The sequence below is a fragment of the Lontra canadensis genome, unplaced genomic scaffold (genome assembly GCF_010015895.1).
Source record: "Lontra canadensis isolate GAN:19392208 unplaced genomic scaffold, GSC_riverotter_1.0 scaffold100, whole genome shotgun sequence".
NCBI lineage: Eukaryota > Metazoa > Chordata > Mammalia > Carnivora > Mustelidae > Lontra > Lontra canadensis.
This window is the reverse complement of record NW_022631094.1, coordinates 927,863-952,865: the sequence shown is the minus strand read 5'-3', so window position 1 is coordinate 952,865 and position 25,003 is coordinate 927,863. Positions and strand designations below refer to the sequence as shown.

The 25,003-nt window shown below is 36.8% G+C and overlaps 1 protein-coding gene across 3 annotated transcripts in view; it reads left to right on the top strand.

Moving 5' to 3' along the window:
- Window positions 1-23,929, top strand: part of CDC123 (cell division cycle 123) — a 55,572-nt gene extending 31,643 nt beyond the window's left edge. For 2 of the 3 annotated variants that reach the window (XM_032837818.1, XM_032837817.1), the window contains 7 exons: window positions 7,413-7,461; window positions 11,018-11,093; window positions 12,930-13,052; window positions 14,428-14,456; window positions 19,722-19,850; window positions 22,930-23,067; window positions 23,643-23,929. In XM_032837818.1, the coding sequence (XP_032693709.1) occupies window positions 7,413-7,461; window positions 11,018-11,093; window positions 12,930-13,052; window positions 14,428-14,456; window positions 19,722-19,850; window positions 22,930-23,067; window positions 23,643-23,669 (571 nt within the window). In that variant the 3' untranslated portion in view covers window positions 23,670-23,929. Of the gene's footprint in view, window positions 1-7,412; window positions 7,462-11,017; window positions 11,094-12,929; window positions 13,053-14,427; window positions 14,457-19,721; window positions 19,851-22,178; window positions 22,323-22,929; window positions 23,068-23,642 lie in introns of those variants that run through there. The other variant, XR_004380323.1, reaches the window with a different exon arrangement.
- The last annotated feature ends 1,074 nt before the right edge of the window (window positions 23,930-25,003 follow it).

Genomic DNA, 25,003 nt, shown 5'->3' with positions numbered 1-25,003 from the left:
TTGGACTGATAGAACCTTTACCTTGTGATTTTTAGGGCCCATTTAATGAGGTGACACTTTTTCTTCTGTGGATTGTTTTAATTTTAGATAGCATATTTTCTCTCTTTTTGAAGAGGATTCTACAAGAATTCAGATGAACATACCCAGTGATTCTTAGTTCAGTCTCGTTTTACTTTTATCTTTGTTTTTCCACCACCAGTGAAATCTGTAATGGAATCTGTGCACCAGTACTCAACTTAGTTCTCTTGGTTCCTCATGAGCATTAGTCTACAATACCAGCAACACTGATGTTTAAGGTTCCATGGCTCTGCATTGTGTGTGTGTGCGCGCGCGCCCATAATTTACACTTTTTCTTAAACTTAACAAGTGTTTACCATGAGGTATAATGTAACCTTCCAACTTTTGATAAAAGCTTACCAATGAGACTTGTGCCCCAGTAAGTATCTAGGATGGTATGCCACTTTAAAACATCAGTGATTGTGTTTACTGTCACTTCAGAAAGCTTTAATGAAAATGTTTTCTTACTGCTTATAAAAATGGTCAAATTGTGATCTCAGCCAGTGGACTTAGGTAATACGTCATTTGCCTAGAGTAAATTCATATAGATATTATTCTCAAAGTATACCCCCGGTGTGATTCTCCTTCCCCCACTCCTACCATGTGTCTGGCCCAAATTACAAGCCCAAGTCATATGCTTTGAGTAGGTAATATTGTAAATCTGTATGTCCAGTGCCAGAATCTCACCCCTTAGCCCCAACACACAGAATTCATTTTCAACTTAGATGTTTTCCACTAGTATCATCTGTTTTCATCTCCATCTAGCTCTTTCTTATATAGTCTATTTCTGAATTGTAGTACAACTCAGCATAGTACAAGCACATGCATCCTCTTCTGGTCCTCTCCTCCTTTACTTGTAGCAAAGCATGGGACACATTCTGCCTCATCTGTATACTAGAGTACATCCATATTTTCCTGATTGTGCTCCCCTCTGCTCCACACACCCACATCCTTATCATTGAGTGTATTACATTTGTTCTCTTTTGATGTGTGAAATATTTGGAACCGCATGATAGAAACTTGTTGATCGCAGTTATGAAGTTCACAGAAAAAAGTATGTCAATATTAAGACATGTTTAGGGCATAATGAATAGGTCTATTTATGCTAAGCCCTCGGGGCTGACAGGTAGTGCAGTCTTATTGAAATTGAGGGAGTGATTTGGGCAGGACCTTGAGTAGACATGAAAGAAATAAGATGGCCCTTCTGCCTGCCAGTGATCCATGCTTGCAGTTTTGGGCTAAGACTTTTTTTTTTTTTTCCCCTATCTTCTCTTTTTAAGGATTTGGATCTGGAACATTACTTTCAAAAATTCCTATTAACTGACTAATTTCAAAATGTTTTAAAAATGCATTGGTATAATTTCATAGTAGCTTTTATCAGAGTAGACTTTTGGGTTTTGTTGTTGTTTTTTTTTCCCAAAATAAAATCTTTATTATTTTTGTACCTAAGAATTTTTTTAAGTTTGTGATTCCCATTGTAGATAATGTAGCATTCATCATTTAATAACATTTGTGTATATTTGGCGTTTTAATGGGTAGCTAGAGGAACTATAATTCAGTATAGGAGCCTCCTTTCCATCCAGATTGTAAAGCAGTGACTTAGATTTAGTACTACTTTCTATTGTTACCTTGTTGAAAATTTCGGTCAAAGAAATCTTCCAAGTTATAATAAAATACTTACCTAGGAAAATAAATTAAGAAGTGGGATTTAAAAATACACACACACACACACACACACACTCTCATACACACACACAAAATAAGCTCCTAAGTGTACATGAAAATGGTTAGTAGGTACTAATTATAGCTAGACTGTTCAGGTTGGCAGAGATGTTTAAATGAGATTCAAAATGTTCTAATTTGTAATTGTAAAAGAACTTTAAGAAACTGATCGTTAATTTCTGGTTTTAGCTAAGTAGCAGGCAAGATAACCTGAAAAATCTTTTGTTACAAATTATCTAGAGATGCTCGGTAAAATATTAACTATAACAAAAATTTAAATGCATAGCTGAATTCAGGAGAAACAAAAGGCAAATCCCAGTTGCAAGAAATGTGAAGAGGATAGAAAATCAGAGGGTTAGGTAGAGAAGTCTTTTAGGGGTCATTATCAGAACTGATAAGGGACATAACTTTTAATCCCTTTATGGGACTAGAGGCTAAATAAAGTGAAGCCAAAATAAAGTGAAGATTTGGAAAAGAGACCGTTTTTATCTTCCATAAAGGATGAACGAGAAAAAAATTCATCCATTGGCACAGAGAGAGGGAAGCAGGACTGAAAGTTCTTGGGCTTTGGCTTTTTGGTTTAAAAGTTTGAAACCTCAGGCCTTTGTCTCATGAACTTCGAAAAACAGAATTTGAACCACCTGCCTGTTAGAGATCTCCCATTAACTAAGAAATTGATCTAAAAGTCAGTCCTCCAGTCATTTTTACCCTTGAGGCGCCTAGAAGATGCCAATACAAAGTGCTCTGGGAAGACTCCACAACCCAGGCCTCGGGGGACCCCCAGAGAAATGAGCCACACCAAATAGGTGCTCATGTAGAATTAACAAGATCTGTGAGAAAACAGCACATCGTGCCTCAAGGTGAGACAGTGGACTAGAGGAGGAAGTAGAGCTGTATGAATTTAAAATAACAGAGGTTTCAAAGATAATAAAAAGGAAGTATTTTAATTAATTAAACTCATAAAAAGAATTGAGACTCTTAGAACAAATTTTAGGTCCATTAATTTATATTTAAGGATTGTAAAACTTCCAGGGTTGTTAGTACCCTAATTATCTTATTTTTGCTTTTTTAAACCTACCTCCTCCAGAATGTAAATGGAATCTAAATATTCACACACAGCGTTCTGTGCAGTATTTCAGCTAAGCTCTTGAAAATGCTATTATTGACCTTTACATTCGGGCTTAACTAGCTGGCTCTGTACTCTTCTCTTGCAGGAACTGTACTGGGCCATCTGGTTAATCATCTTAATAAGAAAAAGCCTTATACAATAATCTCACATAGCACAGACATTCTCACTTCTGCTTTCTGAAGCTAACCAGGCTTTTAAAATAACATTAAATGTTAAACCAATCAACACTTAAAAAAATAAATGTTATAGGATGGAGAATGCAACTATGCATTAAAACATACTTGTTTTAAAGTAGCAATATGAGGATTAATCAAGGGCTGAAATCAGTATTTGTAGGAGTATCAAAACATTAAAAACATTAGATAACGAAGATCTGTGTTTTGGAATTGTGTCTATTGGGTTTCCTGTAGTATTTTAAAAATAGGTAGATATAGGATCTTAATCCACCTTGTTCTTTATAGAATAACAACAATTCTATCCTCTATTATCAGATTTCTAAAAACTATGGCACCCACGTGACTAAATCACATTTCAAGGGGCGCCTGGGTGGCTCAGTCAGTTAAGCGTCTGCCTTCGGCTCAGGTCATGATCCTGGGGTCCTGGGATCGAGCCCCACATTGGGCTCTCTGCTCAGCAGGGAGCCTGTTTCTCCCTCTCACTTTCTCATATGCCTGCCCTCCCTCCCCCGCCCCCGCTTGTGCTCTCTGTCAAATAAATAAATAAAACCTTTAAAAAAAAAAAATCACATTTCAAGAATGAGAATGGGGGGTGCCTGGCTGGCTCAGTGGGTTAAAGCTTCTGCCTTCGGCTTAGGTCATGATCCCAGGGTCCTAGGATCGAGCCCTGAATCGGGCTCTCTGCTCCGAGGGGAGCCTGCTTCCTCCTCTCTCTCTGCCTGCCTCTCTGCCCACTTGTGATCTCTGTCTGTCAAATAAATAAATAAAATCTTAAAAAAAAAAAAAAGAATGAGAATGGTACTATACTTACCACTAAGATAATGCCATTATTTTATTCAAATTCCTTTGTCATTTCTCTACTTCTGTCTCCATGTATGTTTTAGATACATTTAAATTAAGAAAAGATAGTTCAGTTTTATCATTGATAATGAATTGTTGGTTAGTTGGAAGCCAAAATGTTATCTTTTTTTTTTCTATTGAGGTATAATTGACATAATGTTATATTAGTTTTAGGTGTACAACGTAGTAATTGCATATTTGTATATGTTATAAAATGTAAAATATTAACTTTTAAAGTAAACTTGAATTGGTTTCCTACAAAGGCAATACATGTACACTTTGTACTTTTATGTATTTTTTAATTCCTCAAAATTAAAAGTTGGAATAAAAGTATATATATCTGTTTTAAGGATAAGAAATTTTTATAATAGAATTCATAAAATAGCCTTTTTTTACTAATTAAAAGGTGACTTAAACTAGGAAAAAAGGCAAGGAACATTTTGAAATGAAAAATTTATTATGTGGAACTATTAAAGATGATCAAGGACTTTTTTTTTAGATGCATCTGGTATTTATGGTGTTTTCGTTTTTTTAGCTGAAATTCAAGAGCTTTAACAACAGCTTTTTTTTTTTTTTTTTTTAATAGAGAGAGCTCACATGTGCAAGGGCGGGGTGGGCAGAGGGTAAGAGAGACCAGCAGACTCCACACTGAACATGGGGCTCGATCTCACAACCCTGAGATCATGACCTGAGCTGAAATCAAGAGTTGGATGCTTAACTGACCGACTAACCCACCCAGGTGCCCCAGCAGCAACTCTAGAACCTCCATCCTTGCTGGTTTAGTGCCCTCCCTACCACTTATTTGATCTCTTACCTTTCAGAGCCTTGGTATCCTCCTGTGGTAAACATTGATATTAATAGCACTTTCTCATAGGATTATTAGTGCCTGTTCATTAATACAGAGAAAACCCCATTGCTTTTCAACAAAGCACATTGGGTGTACTTTGTATTTCAGATTATATCTGCCCATGCCCAGTTGTTAGTAGAAATAAAGGTTTTTTTCTGAGAATCTCAACCAACCAACTAAGTTGGAGTTGCTATTGTTTCTAGTATAAATTACAAATGATTACAGAGAATTCCAACCTAATCAAATATTCAGGGGAATTGAAAAGCTTTTCAAACTCAGTTTTACTTGTAAATTGCTTAAGTGATCTTCAGAAGTATTTTTTATTTTCTTTATGTGGGGTTTTCTTTTTAACAAAAATGTCTCTTGATTGCAAGTTTTACTTACTCTTTAATTTTCGGTGTTCTCCAAGTTTCTGTCATCTGCCTGAGGTGATCGCTTCTATTTACTTTCTGGATGTTAGCTCTAATACCTATGTGATTACCTCCAGATAATTATCTACAACTCCTCCCTCTCTTTCAGTTTTGTTTTTCCTGGGTGCTTCCTACACATCTCTGTGTGGTTCTCAGGATGTTTCCAGTGCTCCACATACAAACATTATTCTCTCCCATCTTTCTCTCACCCCTGTCACCTGCTTTTCTCTCAGTCTCAGCGAATGGCATTCCCATCACTGTCCAGCCAGCCATCCCTACCTCTTTCTCCCTCACCTCTCAATTTTAGCAGGGTGCCAGGCAATGTTAAATAGGCTTTGACTCCTGAATATCTTTTTAGAGTGCTTTCCTCCTTCCCCACTCCCACTGCAGCAGGTAGACCCTTATCTCTCCCCAGGGTTATTGGACTGAGCCTTCTAACTGGTCTCTCTGCCTCCCTTCTTGACACTCTCCCCGCTCCCCCCGCCCTTCCAGCCCAGCTGTCCAGTACCTTTACCACAGTGGTAGTCCCGAAGCCCTCACATGTTTAGAGACTTAGCTCCGCATTATCTATATAATATAGTACAGCCTCCCTAGAGAGACAAACAAGACCCTTCACAATCTGGATACTCCTCTTTATCCAAAATTTCTCTCCATTGTCATCTTTTTTTTTTTTTTTAGTTGCATTATAGTTGATACAAATGTTATATTAGTTTTGGGTGTAAAACAGTGATTTAACAAGTCTATATTTTATGGTATGCTCACCACAGGTAACCTGCCATCTGTCCCCATACAGCACTTTTCCAGTGCCACTGACTAGATTGCCCATGCTGTGTCTTTTCTCCCCATGACTTACTCACTCTGTAACCGGAAAACTGTATCTCCCTGTTATTTGTTCAATCCCCCCCACCCCCCTCCCTTCTGGCAGCCACCAGTTTGTTCTCTGTGTTTATGAGTCTATTTCTTATAAATATGAGTCTGTTTCTGCTTTTTGTTTGTTTAACATACTCCATATCTTCTTTATCCATTCATCTATCAATGGACGCTTAGGTTGCTTCCGTATCTTGGCTGTTAATAAGTAATGCTACAATACGCATAGGGGTGCATAAATCTTTTCGAATTAGTGTTTTTGTTTTCTTTGGGCAAATACCCAATAGTGGAATTACTGGATCCCATGGTAGTTCTACTTTTACTGTTTTGAGGAAGCTTCGTACAGTTCTCCACAGCGGCTGCCCCCGCTTACATTCCCCACAGCAGTGCATGAGGTCTAACCTCATCTTTCCGCAGTTCTCCTTGCGCTCTCCACTCCGTCAGCACGAAGCCACAGTAGTTCTCTGCACACAGTGTGACAGTTCTTATTTCCCTTCCTGCTCTAGTGCGTGCTTCCCTTTGCATTAATATGGACCCTTCCCTTCCTGTTGAATAAGGCCTTCTTGACTACTGCCTCCCCTCCCCGCCACACAACAGAGAGCTAATTGGTTTTTCCTTTGTGCTATCAGGGTATTTTTATTTTTGCTTCCAGTGTTTTGAATTTCTTTGTCTGCTCATTAGGCTTTGCCCACCAGACTAACTTTCTCCTAAAGAACAAGGGACTCAGGTAATTTTAGCATTTCTGGTGCCTAGCCAGTCCTTATAGGGAGGTATTTAACAAAGGCATTTAGAAAATACATGAAAAATTGTTCATGAAATGGAGGATTTTTAGAGAGGGAAATAGTATGCTTAATGAAGGGATGAGTAGTTCTAGCAAATATTTTTTTAAACGGCATGCAGGGTAAAGACTGGATTAACTTTGTGTGGCTTTGGATGGTAGAGATAATGTCAGCAGAGAAGTAGACTTCTGGTTTAGCCATAAAGAAGGCAATGAGAATTGTAGAACAGCAGCGCCATCCTGCCTTCATTTGGAATTTGTATTTAGACAACCTGAGTTTTAGTCCTGTCTTGGTCACTAAATTTGGTCATTTCTGGGTCTTAGTTTCTTTGTTTTTTGACAGAAAAATGAAGGTAATTATAGATTATGTGGTGGTGTGGAGGACTAGTGAAATACCTTTTTGGGTTCCTCACCTAACATCTGATGTTGAATAGTACTTAATAAATGTTCATTGGATTTGAATTAGCCTCCTGTTACTGGATTCTTTTAGTAAAACCTTACATGTATCACACTGAATATAAGTAAATGTGTATACCTAAGCTGGCACCAAAAAAAAGATACTCAATTGCCTTTTTTTCTCTTAAAGATTTATTCATTGTACTGATGATTCTCCAGATCCTTGTATAGAATATGAGGTAAGGATTTACTTTTTTAAATCTTGAAATTGATAGTCCTAGATGAAGATGTGTTAGAAATTGCTATCTGTTCTTAAGCAGAATGAATAAAATTTTTTGAATCAATTTCTCTGGGAACCTGGAGCCACTGAATTTTTTAAATTTATGAAAAATATCTGTATAAATAAATATTTAACACTTAGACACAGTGTATACATACTATAGAATATATGTATTTTGTAATAAAACAAATACTTTACACCCATCATCTGGCTTAAGCTGGGTAAGCTTTTTAACCCGGTATATGAAGAAAAAAATCACCATTTTACCATTTAGGCTCAGTAGACCTTTTTATTTTTTTACATTGTTCACTTATTTTATAAATTACATATAGAAGTTAGATCGAAAGGATAGTGGAAAACATTTTTAGAAATAGCAATAAGAATTCAAACATAGCAAACCCAAATTTGTATTCCACTTTTCCTAGTTTGAAGGTTAAATACTAGCCCCCTACCAAATACCTCTCCCTGAAATGGGCAATATTCTTGGACTCAAATAACTACTCATCAATTGTTATGAGTGAATCTGAAACATACTTTTCTTTTAAATCTTGATTCCAGGTTTCAGCTACATCCCTGATAGGCTGTTCCTTATCATTACTCTTGGTTCTTCTTGCACGTGGATTGTCAAAATGTAACACTTTTGAAAACTTTGACAGCCCATACTTTGTTGAAGAGAGTGGTCACCTTGCTTCATAATTGCAAACCACTTGCATTTTTGGATTTGTAACATTAATTAGAATTACTCCAGTGGTCTTTAAAAAAAATTCTTCATTAAAAAAAAATTCATTGTTTGCTTTGTCACCTTTGTATACACACACTTTCAAAACTTGCAGACTGACTCACTGTATCAAGAAATTTTTAGTGTGCTGAATGTGTATTGGTATAACTTCTGTGATTTTACCATGTTTGTAGAACAGTTAATTTACTATTTATTAGGCCACCAAACTGGATCTTTTATCACTTAAAATTAAGTTACATACCGGTTGTGAAGGGGTTTTTTTGTTTTTTTTTTTTTTACATACCAGTTGTGAAGGGGTTTTTTGTTTTTTGTTTTTTGTTTTTTTGACTTAACAGCATATAGTATGAGCATATTCCTAATCATTAAACATTTTTATAACATTCTTTATATGTATATAGTATATTCATATCTTTTGTCTCACTGAAAACACATCTATTAAATCCCTGCTGTGTCTTATCATTTGGTGCTGGAAAACACAAAATGACAAAGATGATTTCTGGAGGCTTGCCCTGAGGCATAATCTTTGTTTGAGATGTCATCTTCTATCCCCAAGATTGATTTCACCAGCAGTTTGCTCTTTTATTGCTTTTTTGGGAATGTGCCATCATCATGGTAGTACATAGGGTTTAAAACTCAGTTTTAAAAGCTCAGGAAAGTGATATACTTAGAATAATTAAAATGAAAAAAGTTGCAAGCAGAATCCTGTATATGGTGTATTCCTTCTGTGTGTATTTAAGAAGATACATACATGTATTCCATGCTCATTTATTTGTAGATTATGTCTGGAAGGCTATATGAGTGATTGACTGCACTGGTTACCTCTGAGAGGGAGGACAGAGGGACTAGATGGGGTGGTGGGGAGAATTCACATTTTACCCTTACGTGTGTTTTCAGTCAGCTATACAGTGTATGTGTTACCTGTCCAAAACATTACTTCAATAAAGATTCTGCAGATTCTCCAAAAAATGAATGTTAGTTTATAATAACTGCTTATTTCTTTGTTGCTTAAATAAAAATTACTGTACTCCTAAAGAACTGTATTTGTCAGTATCAGCTCTTAATAGATGACAACTGTGTACATGTACATTTTTAGTTTTTTAGTTCTTCATTTAATTAGGTTCTTTTTAAAAAATACAGCACATATAAATCTTGACTAAGAGCTTATAATAATGAAAATTGAAATCAGTGCATTTAAATCAGGCATATTTTAAGGATGTTAAGTTTAGTTTTTTTAAGAAAAGCAATTTACTATCAAAAATTAAAAAGTATAAGAAAATATGAGGAACTTATCACCTGGATATATCCTCAGTATTAGCATTTTGGCATTTAACTGCCCTTTCCTGAGATAAGTGTATATATGTGTGTGTGTGTATATATATACTGTCTTCATAAAGTACTTTGCATACCATTTTCTTTCATTTATAGTTTATTTTTCCAGCTCATTAAATATTTTTTTATATCAGGATTTTTATTGGCTGTGTATCTTATATATTGACAATTTTACTTACATTTACTTTACTTTTTTAAGTAATTTAAGTAATTTTTTAAGTAATTTTAAGTAATTTTAATTTAATTTACTTTACATTTTTTAAGCATTTGGTAGGTATTATATACTTGTGCTGGGAACATAAGGATGAATTGAGACCTAGTTCCTTGCCCTTTCTGAGTTGCTAGTTAGGAGAGAAGAGAGACTTGTTCAGATTATTGCTGTGTACAACTTGGTATGTATGTGCATTCTATGGAATGTTAGATACAAGAGACTGGGAGCACAGGGTATGGGAAGGGAGGATACTGAGGCCACTGGAGGTTATTCGAGGAATGGGGTTTAATGTGGTTTAAGTTCCATCTCTTAGGCCTTAAAGGGCAAAGAAGTGTATGCCAGCCTAAGGGAGGCTGGAAGCACTGGCCACGTATTACAGTTAATACTTGGAAGAGTAGGACTGGTTTTCGCCAAAGAACATTTTAAAAACAGACTCAGAAGCATACATTTGTCAACTATAGTATTTATAAAATTGTAGCAATTCAGTAGTATATGAGAATTTGTATATAATATATTAATTATAGTAGTGGAACCAATTTATGACTTGAGCCAGTGACAGAATTATTTTACTTCAAAGTGGAGGCAGGGCCACCTGGGTGGCTTAGTGGGTTAAAGCCTCTGCCTTCGGCTCAGGTCATGATCTCAGGGTCCTGGGATCGAGTCCTGCATCGGGCTCTCTGCTCAGCCGGGAGCCTGCTTCCTCCTCTTTCTCTTTGTCTACTTGAGATCTCTGCCTATCAAATAAATAAATAAAATCTTTAAAAAAAATAAAGTGGAGGCAAAATTATTGAGGGTTATAGTGATTTTTAGTGATAAATTATAATACTTTTATCAGAGTATTACACAATGGTGCTAAGAAGGTAGATAACTAGGATATCCATTTTTTTTTTAAATATACTTAAAGGAGTGAAGAACAAATAATTAGAGGGCAACTGTATGCAATGATGATAGGATTCAGCTTCATCCTTGGGTTTGTATATTATGTCAGCTCTCAAAGTGATAAATAAATGACAAAAGTGCTTTTTGTCATGAAGAATTTTAACAGTGTTTCTGCCACTTACTGGACTAATAAATTTGTTCCCTATATCTCATGATAAGAATGGTTTATGATGCTTTTTCTTCCAAACTATTTGATAATGGCAATTATTAAAACATACTCTTGGCATAAAATTATCTGTTAGACCAGTAAACATTCCTTTGTTACATGGTTGTGTTACATTTTTCCTCTCTCTACAGCTTGTTCTTCGAAAATGGTGTGAATTAATTCCTGGGGCTGAGTTCCGATGTTTTGTCAAGGAAAATAAACTTATTGGTGAGTTTTTTTACACATTAAAAGAAAACAAGATTTTTTTTTCTTTCTAAATTTATGTTTTACTTTTACTTTTTTTTTTTTTTTTTTTAAGTAAACTCTGCACCACACAGGGGGCTTGAACTCACAACCCTGAGATCAAGAGTCATGAGCTCCACCAACTGAGCCAGCTAGGCATCCCTGAAGTTTATTTATTTTTAGTAATCTCTACACCCAACATGGGGCTCAAACTCATGACCCTGAGATCAAGAGTCACATGCTCCTCCAACTGAGCCAGCCAGTTGCTCCAAGAAGACAAGCTTTTGATGGAAGTGAATTTCTAATAATTAGGAGAGAGTAGTAATCAGTTTTTAATCTCAGATGGTACCTCTAGCCAATTAGTAGTGACTCTCTGGAATTCTCTATTGACAATGCTCCTGAGGCCATATTCAGTTTCCACAGAGAAGTATCTTGTCCATTAATCATGTGTGGATTCTGGAGATGAAAGTGATGGTCTTGGCCATTCCCAATTTAAGCTACATATCATGTTACCTGCTTTCTCTTTGGGACTTTCCTAAGTATTACTAGCAACATACCACTTATTTTAAGCATCATAAAAAGCCAAGTTTTGGGATCTTTGTTTCTATTATTAGAGCAGTGTTTATTATTCTAGCAAGAGGAAATATGTAGACAAATAAGTGCATTACTTAAAAAGCCATCCATTTTCTTCCTCTCAGATTATTATTTTGTTTGCTGTGATGTACTCAAGTATTGAAGATAATCTGCTTTTTTTTGTCTTTGCATGTTTTCCATGTAGTAAAACTTATCTTTGACCAAGAAAAGTGTGATTTGAATAAAATCACATCAGCACTATTTTTAAAAATTTTAAAAATTTAAAAGTTTTTAAAATTTGTCTATTATTATGTTTTTTAGAGAGGGAAAGAGAGAGAATCTTAACCAGGCTCCACACAGGCTTACAACCCTGAGATATGACCTGAGCTGAAACCAAGAGTTAGGAGCTTAACTGACTGAGCCACCCAGGTGCCCCACATGAGCACTATTTAGTGAATGTGACGTTGACATCTGTGAATTTACCTGAAAGAAACTTGGGGTGTTTGAATTGATCATATTGTTAGGTATTTCTGGAAGAAGGTACAACACAAGCAGAGCTAAAGAAGAGAGTCGTATTGTCATTGATGAAGAAATTGGGTGGAAACCCTTCTTTCAAAGTAGAAAACTTTCCTAGGCCCAGAGCAAATTGAGGGAGTTTTTACAATAATCCCTTTAGTATATTTGGAATAAAATCAGCAAGTCACTCTGAAGAAAGGAATGTTTACTTTTCCATGGCTTGAAACGTCAGGCTTGTGAAAGGCATTGTAGCATGTGTGAACAGGAAAAAATAGCCTGTTTCTGTGAAATACAATATGAATTGGAAGACATTGGGAATATTTTAAGTTTCCCAAAGAAGAGTGGAAAAGAATACCATTTTGTAGAAAGTTCATTGGAAAAAAAATCAAGAAGCAATTGTCTATGTGTATAGACTTAAAATTGCTTCTTTCATTTTTTTACATTGTAAATGTATTTATGACTGAACTCTTTATTGTACTAAGTAAAAATAACTCTTTCTAAAGTAAGAATGCATGACAATATGGAACTTAGGATATATCTATCCATATGAATGGATAATTTTTTACTAAGTTTTTTACTTGTATAAAATGCTGAATCATGTATTATGCAATATTCATATGATTGGTCCTCTTATCTACTTTAATGGTTCTCTCAAAAAGATGTTTAAATTACATTTTGATGTTTTTGAAAAGAATGTTATATAATAATGGATATAAATTATTTTCTTGTCAGGTATTTCTCAAAGGGACTATACACAGTACTATGATCATATTTCTAAACAAAAGGAAGAGATTTGCAGATGCATACAAGACTTTTTCAAGAAACACATACAGTACAAATTCTTGGATGAAGACTGTGAGTATTTTTTATTGACTCAGTGAAATGAAGTACATAATGTTACTGAACTTTATTTCATGGTGGTGCAGATTTTTTTTTAAAGAATTTATTTATTTATTTGAGAGACAATGCACCAGTGAGGGGAGGGGCAGAGGAAGAAACAGACTCCCCGCTGAGCAGGAGCCAGGTGTGGGGCTCCATCCTAGGACCCCGAGATCATGACCTGAGCCAAAGGCAAACGCTTAACTGACTTAGCCACCCAGGCAACCTGGTGGTGCAGATTTTAAAACTGGATTTAAAACACTGTATTTTAACCATTTTGCTGTATTACTGTATCTGATGGTTGGCGTGTTAATTTTATCTTATTTTAATCAGTCACTTTTTAATACCAAGGCAGATACTTCTCTTATCATTTTAGACATTTTAGTATTCATTTCAGAGGGTCTATCTACAGAGAGCAAAATGCTTGTGTTATTCAGACTAAATTAGCTAGTTGACTGATATACCTTTCTAGATTTTTTATTTGAATGATCAGATAGTACCAGTTACAAGGTAAACATTTGTGACTTGCTTTTAAGAAAGTATATTGTATATAAAAGAGTTTTCCTGCATTCTAAAATCTGTTCTGATTTCTTCTTGCCAAACCTGGGTTCTGTGGCAAATTTGATTTTAAAAAAGATGAATCATGCCATAACCATAGCTAGATTTTATGCTTTCCTACTATAGATTTTACTGAAATCATTCCTCATCAAATGAATTAAGTGATTGATGTCTTTGTCATTAGTACATGTTATTTGTTTGTAATGGTGAATTAGTTGGGATGATGTGTTTGGTTTGAAGTTTTAAATTCAATTAACTTTTGATTAACCCAGGTTTGAACTGCATGGGTCCACTTAGAGGTGGATTTTTTTCCTAATACATGCAGTGTGGGGCTGTAGAAGATATATTTTCCTTATGACTTTACTAATATTTTCTCTACCTTTATTGTAAGAATACAGTATATAATACACAAAATACGTGTTAATTGTTTATGTTACTGGTAAGGATTTGGGTCGACAGTGGGCTGTTAGTAGTTAAGTTTCAGGGAAGTAAAAACTTTAAACATGAGTTTTCCAGCTCTGCAGGGAAGTCAGGACCCCCAGTCCCCGAATTGATCATCTGTATAAAGGATTATGGCCAAGCGTAGAGTAAAGGAAAACAAAATCATATAAATAAAACATTGTAGGCTATCTTACCATGTTTAAAAATTTTGAGATTTAGAAGCATGAAGTTCTCAAGGTACTTATATTCTATTTGAGTAATGAATAATAAGATTCATTTTAATTTTCAAAAGGAGACTTAGATCATGAAAATAGTAGTTCATTGTTAACTTTGAGTTTTTTCTCCTTTACAGTTGTGTTCGATATATATAGAGACAGTAGGGTAAGTAACAACTATCTGATATGCTTTAAAATCAGGGCTGGTCTTCTGTAGTGCATAGCCATTATGTAGGGGCCCGCTGCTCAAAAAGTACTTTCTCAAACTAGCTAAGGTGTTTGAAAGTCAACCTGGTCAAGAATCTCCCTTAACATATACTTAACATTGGGAGACATATTTTCAATAGTTTTGTGGATTAGGATTTATTAATTTAACAGATGGCTAAATGGCTATTTTATGTCCTGATTTCCACTTTTGTCGGGGTTCTAGGCCTGCTTAAAATAGTTCAGTTGGCACACGTAAGTGTGGCCAGGAGTTTGTCTTTTGATATTTGGGTTATTATTTTTAATTAACTAAAAGATCCGTAGCATGATTGGGATCACTTTTATCTTTAGACTGAGGATGAGGATTTGCTTATTCTTTAAATCTTGCAAGTGATGGAAACTATATAATGAAAAAGAGAACAAAAACTTGACTTCATTTAATCCTATAGCAGAGGTTTTATTATCAAGACGTGCAGTCTTTTAAAAAAAAATCTGGGTCACTAAACGTCCTGTGATTAGTGCTTATTGACTAAGCTGTTGGGAAGACAGCAGGTGTGTTTTACCTAGTATGTGACCATATGTTTTCCAAATGTTACCCGCACATTTCTCATTCCCTCTCCAAGCTCAAGCAGCTCCACTGTTGTGATGCTTGCGATACCTTTGAGTCATTTTTTGGACAAAAGGGTCTGGCCCATATGGTCATGTCCCAAAATACCTGTTAACTGTTGACTTGCCTCTTTTTAGCCAAAAGACATCACTTACTCTGTTTTCACCTCTATGTCTTCAAGGGCGATAGTGTCTGCTAAGAGTTAGAAAGAGGAATTACAAATTGAGATGTGGTAAGGAAGAGGGATGTTACTTTGCACTTTAAATCTAGTGGAAACAAAGGTTAGAGAAAGGACAGGAAGCTGGTGTGATGGAATGGATAGAAACCAGGGCTGATCAACAGGAGCCCAGGCTCTAGTCCCAGCTCTGCTTCTGACTGATAGACACTGGCCGCATCAGTCACTCACACAGCTAACATTTATAGAGAGCCTGTACTGTCAGATGCCATGCTTCTAACAAAAAGCTTCCAACAAGATGATTTCCTGACCTGCAAGGAGCGTATCTTCGAGACTTAAAACATTCCAGGGAATTGGCTGGTCATAAGTGGGATCAAATCAGCCAATTAGTGAATGAGTAAACCTAGCTTATTACCCTAATGTGTAGCTCAGAAGAACTTTTTTTTTTTTTTTAAGATTTTATTTATGTATTTGACAGAGAGAGAGAGAGATCACAAGTAGGCAGAGAGGCAGGCTGAGAGAGACGGGGAAGCAGGCTCCCTGCTGAGCAGGAAGCCTGATGTGGGCTCCATCCCAGGACCCTGAGATCATGACCTGAGCCGAAGGCAGTGGCTTAACCCACTGAGCCACCCAGGCGCCCCTCAGAAGAACTTTATTTGTATTTAACTCAGGTTATCCATATAACCCTGTGAGGTATATGTTATTCTCATTTTACAGATATTAAAACTGAAGTAATTATATTTTAATGCAGTTATATTTAATGGCATTTAAAAATTTGGAATTTACTAAGGTCTGTCAGTATTTCCCTAGAAAATGTCCAGATCTGCTTTGATTCACTATTGCTGGCAGGTCAGTGCAAATGTGTAATTTGGTGAAAGAGTTATATAAATGTCTCAAGTGAAGTTGGACATGTAGAGAAGTAATTACTGCTATGATTTAACAGAACTGAAAGAAGTTGTATGTTTTTAAAAATGAGAAACATACCGGTAGAAACATGCCAACAGTTTCTGAGAAGAGATTTAAACCGTGATGTAAAACACATTTGCATATACTCAGTGGCACTCGTATCACTGTTTTGTTAGGCACTTTGCGGAAATTTGGTTTTATGACTGTTGCAGAAAACTAAGTCTTTATGGTGGTCTCTCCTATGCAGTGGAACTGAAGTCTGAATTTGGCAATATTCTGATGTGTCTATTTTCTTACTGCAGCTGGGCAAGTTCACTCAGTGTTGATAGATTCTAACAATCACATATGTCAGAGATGGCCCACACATTCAGTAGGTCTGGGATGAGGCCTTGGTATATGTATCTTAAGGAGCTCCTTAAGTGATGATAACTCATAACTAGAATTTAGGATAACTACTTCAGAAACTTGGAAAATTATTGCAGTCTCCTTATTATTTTAGTGATGGCTGTTGTTTTGTTACTAATTTCATTGCTGTAAGGACTAAAAATGTCTGATCGTGAGTCTTTGATATTGTTGAGATTGGCTTTGCAACTTGGTCACTTTTTTGTGTCTGGTGTGTGTGTGTGTTTGAAAAATTACAACTAATGTGTGACATACTCTGTAGATGTTTGTTAGATTAAGCTTGGTAATAATAATTGTGAAAATCTTTTTATAGATTGTGAATGAAATGGTGTCTGAAGAGACCTTCAACACAATACAGATTTGGGGGGAATGGATGGAATATAAATGTAATATGATTGGCATTGGGGTTCAACAAGATAATTGTTGAAACTGAGTGATAGGTATTGGGATTCTTTCTATTTTGTTCTTTATATTTTGTCTGCTGAGTGCAGGGCCAGAAGCGGGGCCCAATTCCATGACCCTGGGATCACAACACGAGCTGAAATCAAGAGCCAGGCACCCAACTGACTGAGCCACCCAGGCGTCCCTATATTTTCAATCATTTAAAACTACTGAATTTTTTTGTTAGAGTTTTTGAGAAATAACTTACACAGAGTAAAATTAATCCTTTTTAGGGCACAGTTATATGAGTTTTGACAAATACATCCAGTTGTATAGCCACTATTACAGTGAACATGTAGGACTCCCATCACTCCCCCAAATTCCTGATGACTCTCCCTGCACCCTAGCAAACACTGCTCTCTAAAACCTACTGAGTTTTAAACTTTTTAGTTGAGAATATCTTCACATTGCTCAAAAATTAAATCAGTGTGAAAATACATATAGAAAGTCCTGCTTTTCTTACCTCTGTTCCTCTATACCTCCTACAAGTACGCTTTTATTAGTTTTTTATATATCCTTCCAGTATTTGCTTGCAGAAACAAGCAATATACTTACCTTTTTCCATCTTTCATACACAAGAGTTAGCATGTGATATATACTCTATACCTAGCTTTATATACATTTGTTTAAAACATTGTATTTTGGGAGAGCTTTCTAGTTTCATACAATGGTGTAGTATTTTATTTTGAGAATATACTATGTAGTTTGTTTAGTCATTTTCCTATCTATGAACACATAGCTTATTTCTAGGCTTTTACAAACCTCATCGGGTGTGTGTGTCTATGTGTCCTGGCCTGAGCTCTTTGAAGGAATAGATTTTGTGTTATTGGTCTTTATGCTTCAGTGCCTGGTAATGTTTGGTGCATAGAGATTTCTTTGGGCAGGTAGCAGAGTGGTTAGTTGGTAGATACCAGGAAGGTCAGTGTGACCACTCTTACCTGATGGATTGCCTAAAAACAGACTTTCTCAGGATGTCTTGTGCCTGCGATGTTACATAAAAAACATGTTAGAGCTATAAAATCCTTGATAGTTTCATCTTGATAGTTTCATGCCTGATTACAGCTGGTTTCTTTTTCCTTTAGTAAACTAGAGGATGCCTTCTGAACAAACTCTGCCAGCTGATCTGTTTTAGTTTCGCTTGTTTTTTATAGTATGACATATATTTAGTTTATAGAGCTCAATATTCCTCTACTAACAAGTATCCCCCCCACCCTTTTAATAAAGGGGTGGTTTTATTGGTTATGAAAACTCAAGTAGAAAGGGTTTGGAGGTTAGAAAAACCCATTTTGTTAAAGTAATGTACAGTATGTTAAAGACATCTTACTAAGCACCCCAAAACAAAGCTAATGTCACACAAAGAAGTTGATTAATGGCTAACATTATTTCACATGAACACTGAACAAGTGGTTTTGGAATCTGTGTGAGAAAACAGCTCAGGTGGCAAGAGATACAGGCTTTCTCCTGGACTGGGGGGATGATGGGGGAAAGAGGGGATTAGTACATAATAGGAAACTTATCAAAAAATATGTGGTCCAAACTTCCTGTAATGGTTTTTGGCTACTTGCTAGATGTTTCTGATGTTTGAAGCTAGTCCTAATAAGATGGTTCATCTTTCTTAAAATTTTCTTTGAACCCAGATGAGGAACAGTGCTAGAGATTAATAATGCCAGCTCAGCAGTCTAGTTCCTTAGGTGGATATAATTTTATGCATGCACATCTGATCAAGACATGATTACATACTTACCAAGAAAATTATCAACAGCAAAATGGTGCCACTGTATGAATGTTTCAGTGAGGAAAAAAATCAAAGATAAAACTTTCAAGGAAACATTTACTAAATGTCAAATACATCTCTGTGATCAAATGTGGCTTTAATCTCTTGGCACAATTACACAGATTCCCCAGGTCATTCATATATATATATATATATATATATATATATATATATATATATATATAACAGTATATCAGTGCTCTGCTGCTTTATATACTAAGATGCACCTGATTCTAATCAAACTCAGAATAAGTAGGTCAGAAGTGTTCTTTCCCCACATCTAGAACCTTTCACATTGCCCATCAATACTCAGAACAGAAGATAGAAATTGCTTTTAAAGATTGTTACTTTTCAGTTCCCCTTCATGTGCCACAAGCGCTATCATACAAAGCAAATATTACATGAAGACTGAAGAAAACAGAATTTCCCTACATTTTTCGTGTTTGTGTGTGTGTGTGTGTGTGTGTGTGTGTGTGTTTTAAATGCCCCTTTTGCAGCAGCCTCTCAGGGGTAAGGAAGGTGCTCTCAGATCTGCTGGTTCTTCCCTGCGTGGCTTCCTCAGGCAAGGTGATTGCAGACACCCTTGAAAGCGTTCCGGTCATAGTATTTTTACCATTCTGTAAGATTGTCCTTTCTCCTGCTGGGATTTTTGACTTAGAATTGTTGTGTGATTTTAGGCAGGAGTTGGCATATCTGCCTTTGTCAGGGCTTTTCTTTCCTAGGTCCCTTCTCTGCATTTCTTTAGACAAGTGATCCTTTCTCAGCTGGGACCTGGAGGAACTGTCTTTTGAAATAAATTACAGGATTTTTAATATTATTGTTTGGGTAAAAACAATATGAAGATGATCTTTTGGATAAGACAGATGACAAACTTGTGTTTGTTTTTATTCCATGCTTACTAATTTTTCTGTCTATACTCTAGGGGAAGGTGTGGCTGATTGATTTCAACCCGTTTGGTGAAGTAACTGATTCACTGCTGTTTACTTGGGAAGAGCTGATATCTGGAAGAAACTTAAAAGGTGATTTTAGTGAAGGAGACACTCTGGAGCAGGTAAGAGGTTAAAAAAAGGATTACAGGAAACCTTGTAATCCATTAAATAATTGCTCCTTTGTTCTTTAGGCATTAACACAGATTTACTAATAGGTACTCAGTCATGGAGGTGACCAAAAAGGGTGTGTACCTGATTCAACTGGAAGAATCTTGACCCTGGGTCAGTTCTATGTTGGCTCTGATCCTAGCTCCAGGCTTCTGACCCCTGAGAGAGGAAAACTGCAGGTGCCCAGCCTGAGGTCTTGTCATAGTCATAGTCATGACCCCATCAGGGGGACCTGACTGCAGTGTTTCCCTCACCAGCTTTCTCTTCCACCCACGGTGGCCTTCCACACCCCTGTGGAACCCTTCAGACCACCCACCAGCCTCCCTTTCTGCCCCTCAGCAGACGATTCCACATCCTCCTTCATAGGAAGAGAAGCCGCTGGTGCGAACTGACTTCGTGTAATTGTCCTCAGACCTCTGAGTGTCCCTCTGTCCCTCCTCCTCAGTCTAACAGTTCCACCTGCTCAGCTGTTCCTTACCGTCTCTCGTGATACTCGTGCTGCCACTCACTCCGTCATGTTTCCCGTTCTCTTCTTGTCCACCTGCCCTGTCTGTGTTCAGGTATCTTCTGTCCAAAGAGACAAACCTCCTTCAACCTCATGTCTTCAGCCAGTAGTTCTGTCTCCTCATCTTCGCAGCCAAACTTTCTTTGAACAGCACCTTTGTGTTGCCCTTTTCTGCTTATGAAAGTAATGCACGCCTGCTTTTGAAGAGTGTTCTGAAGTACCCACAGTCCTACCTTGTTGAGAACCACGGTTTATATTTTCTATATCATATTTGGTACACATAACATGCCTGTATACATACACATAAACTTGTTAAAATAGATGATTTTACTACATATGCATTATCTTTGTGTTTTTTAGTGTATTTTAAAAAGCAGTTTTATTTTTACACATTTAAAAAACCAGGGAATTAGAATGAGGCAAGACTTGAAATCCTACCACCTGGAAATTGCCATTCTTACCCCTGCAGTTTATATTGTCCAGGCGTGGTTCTATAATCATATGTACAAGTATTTTCCTACTGGCTTCCTTCATGCTAGCAGGTGACCTATGGTTTTGTAACTGCTCACAGCCAGTCTCCTCACTTGGCCTCTCCTTCCTGCTTCCTCTCTACCTGTGCACCCCTCCACCTGCGTGGTTGGCTTCCGCCCCTGACGCTCCACAGAACCTGCTCTTGGCAGGGGCTCTACCGACCAGCTGAGAGGGCCAGGGAACGATGCACGGCAACATTTGAATGTGTTACCTTCTTCCATGTTTTCACCACACATTTTCCCCTGGTTTCCATGATACATGCTCTCCTGCTGGGTTTCTTCCTGCTTTTCTGGCTGCTGCCTTGCATTTAGTGTGAGGATCTTTTGTCTTAGCTCTGAAATACTTCTTTTCATCATTACTCTGTCTGGGCCCTTTCTGGCCCTGTTTTTCTAGATCTAGCTCAGATGGCTATTTTCCCTGTCAAGGCTCTTGCCCTATTGTGTTGTGCTTGTCCCAGACTGTAAGTTGCGGCGGTGGGAGTATCTCTCATGTTCTCCAGATTGGTGTGGCTTAGCACAATTCAGGCACAGTTGATTTTTGTTAAATTAATGGCTGAAAGAATTGTCTTCGTGCTGGCATCTTAGAGTTGGGGGCCATTAAATCTGAATGTCAAGGGAAGAGAGTGTAAATTATTCAGCACAGTGTTATTTTTAAATATGAGGGACACAGTGGATAGAAACAGTTTGTACAAAATTCACTCTATGATCCAAATCCTTTCTTTCTTTTTAAACAACATTATATTGGAGGTCGGGGCTGACAGGGAAAGAGGAGCAGGCTCCTGCCTTTTCCCCAGAGTCGTGTCCTGCCTGTCTCACCGTCCTTACTCCCCTCCACGGAGACCTGGCTTTTCTTCTCATTCTCACAGCTACAAAGCCCTGCCTCAGGATCTTTGCCCTGGTTGTGACCATTGCTTTCCAAGCTGTGCCCGGTCTCTGCCTGAGTTCCCAGACCTCCCAGGGCTGCTTTCATCGTACTTTTCAGTCCACATGTTCTGTCCTCAGCAAGGTGTTACCTGACCACCCCTGTGAAGAGGCCTCTTATCATAGCACCCTGTTGTTGTGTTTTTAGAACACCTCTCACTATCTGAAATGATCTTGCTGTTTTATTTATTTGCTTATTTATTGACTGTCTGCCAGACTGGTTTACCAGTTATCTCCTATACCTAGGACAAGGTCAGCGCAGAGTGGGTGTTTCCTAAGTATTTGTCAGATGACTGGTCTGTCATAAGATATGGCCTGCTTTCTAGGGCTCTACGGTCCTGTTGCACTCAAGCTCCTGGCCTGTCTCCATCTGCTGGACACCATCCATCCCTCACCTAGATACCTGCCACCCATGAAGTCCAAACCCAAGGCCTTCTGTCTCTGAAATCCTTTTTGGCACAAGGCAACATGTAAATATTAAATGCAAGACTCTAAGCAAGTACATTGAAGAATGTGAAGACTTGTTAAATATGATACTCAAATTTGCAGTTTTCCATAGGTGCTAAGAGAGATACACAAATATGTAAGTTAAATGACTAAGAGAAGCACAAAAGTATTAGGAATTCATAGCACTTGCTTGCTCTAATTATTAACTTTATTCTCCAGGATAGTATTTCCCCACTGTGAACCTATAGAAAATGCTAATATTGATAAAGCTCTCTGACCTGCATGAGATTGCTCAAGGCCAGAGAGAACTAGCCATAGGCTTCCGGTCCATTCAAGGACTAAGGAACCCATAACCGAATCGCAGTGACTAGTGGCTGGTAGCATTTAGGGACTGACCAAAGCTCTCCAGGAGGGCACTGTTTTCAGATACTGTGTATTTATTTTCTAGTGAACATGTGGAAATAGTCTTAAAATTTTGGTGTTTCTTTTACTTCAGAATCTTATTTCCTTCCTTACCTACTACAGAAGGGAACATGAATTTGAAATTGTTATACTAGTATCTTTTTCACTTTGAAGAATAGACTTAAAAAGATAATTCCTCACAGCCTTTCCCTTTTTTTCTTTATAAAGGATTCTCCAGCTTTCCGTTGCACAAACAGTGAAGTGACAGTTCAACCCAGTCCCTATTTGAGTTATCGACTTCCGAAGGACTTTGTAGACCTGTCTACTGGGGAGGATGCTCACAAACTCATAGATTTTCTTAAACTGGTAAAGTATATGTGTACTTAGTACACATGTGTGTACACCTTTGTTTTCAAATTGACTTTGTAAAATTTCATTGTACCCATATACTACCTAGATTTTATTTGGTTAGGTCATTCTATAATGAAATATATAAAGTAAGCTGTAGGAATAATTTATTGCTTAGAATGATAGAAAATCTGTTTTATGGTATTTATGCTTTCTGAATAATTTTCACAATACTTGTGCTTTTGAAGAAAGTCTGTATACTGTTACAGAGCTAAGAGAAGTTCCAGCTCTGAGCTGTATTACTCAAGGGGAATGTGTGTATTTGTGCTCTTGTGTGTGTTGCTATGTGGGAATGTTTGCACAAATGGAAGAAAGAGAAGTATTCAAGTACCTGAGGATCATGTGCCTAGGAGCCAAAGTGATAAACTTATCTGATGAATTAGTTAAGACATGTTTCTCCATGATGATTTTCGACCATATCTGTTGCCAAGGGCTCTAGAAAATCATACTTGCTGACAGAAAAAGTGATCTTGACTGAACAAATATCCCAACTAGAATGCGCTAATTTAATATATCATGGTTTCTTTTGACAGAAAAGAAATCAGCAAGAGGATGACTGATGAGAGTGCCAGAGTTAAGTCCGAGGTAAAGAGGAAACCACGTTGGCATCAGGAGGCTGCTCTGACCTCACAACTTCCTGTTATCCCACTTGGGTTGGGGTGGGAGGTGGAGTGAAATCAGTAGCTTTTTATATCCATGTATATTAAGCTGGAAAAAAAAATGGAGGGACTTTGCTACTTGTAAAAATAAATAATAAATAGATCTTAAATATAGGAAACCATACTGTTCTGATGATAAATACCTTCTCTGAAATACCTCATTCTTTTGGCTCAGTCTCTTGAGATTTATCTGTGTTTTCTTGTGCTATTTACAGATGTTTCTTGTGCTACCTGTTGGGTAGATGGGCACATTTATATTTGTTATACAGAAATGGGTTCTTTTTTAATCATTGCTATTTCTTGGAAAAAATAGAACCTTATACTGCTATAGAAAACATTTTTCCTACTTTGAGAGGATTTTCATATAATTTTTCTATTGGTTTATTTTTGGTTTGCATATAACTAAAATAATACAGAATTCTGAAGCTATCGACTAACCAGAAAATGTCAGTATATTACAACTAGCTTAATATTTAGTGTGTATTAGTAAAACTATCACAGATTTAATTAGAATTTGACCTTTTTTAAAAACATTAGAATTTTGGGGAGGTAGATTCACTTTTCTGAGGCTACCATATGAGTAATTATTCTTCAGTACACTAAAGGGTGATAAGTATATCAATAATATCTAATTTACTCAGTACTTATTATATGCTTATTATTACTTATTAGTACTTATTATATACTTATTATATACTCTGCTACGTGTTCTTTGTTTATTGTTTTACGTCCTGGAACAATTTTAAAGAAATTGACATTACCGTTTCCCAGGGCATCTATCTAATGTGGTATCATAGAATCTTTTACTAGTTGGAGGTATGTTTTTCAACTTAGGAGTGCACATTTTTGAATGCTCCCATGGGAAGATAGAAAAGTGGAATAGAATTTCCCCTTTCTGTGTGGTTATGGCAGATTATACATAATCATGAAAGATACTTCTTTTTTTTTGTTATCTCAAACTCTGTAGCTTTTTGTGTGGTTATAATCACCTGGATATTAGTATTTTAAAAAAAATACAGAGATCAAATTGTGATCTTTGTACTCAGTATATCCTATGCCATTTCTGAGGCCAGTTGTTTGAAGTTGAGGTGCTTCAAAATATTTTTTTTTTTAAGCCACAATTGAGGGAGTTGACTGCTAACTTGTAATAGAGGGATTTATTATCGTGAGTTGACTTAACCTTAGCTTTGGAAGCTGGCTTCATCAAGGTGGTACTTCACCAGTCCAAAAAAGAA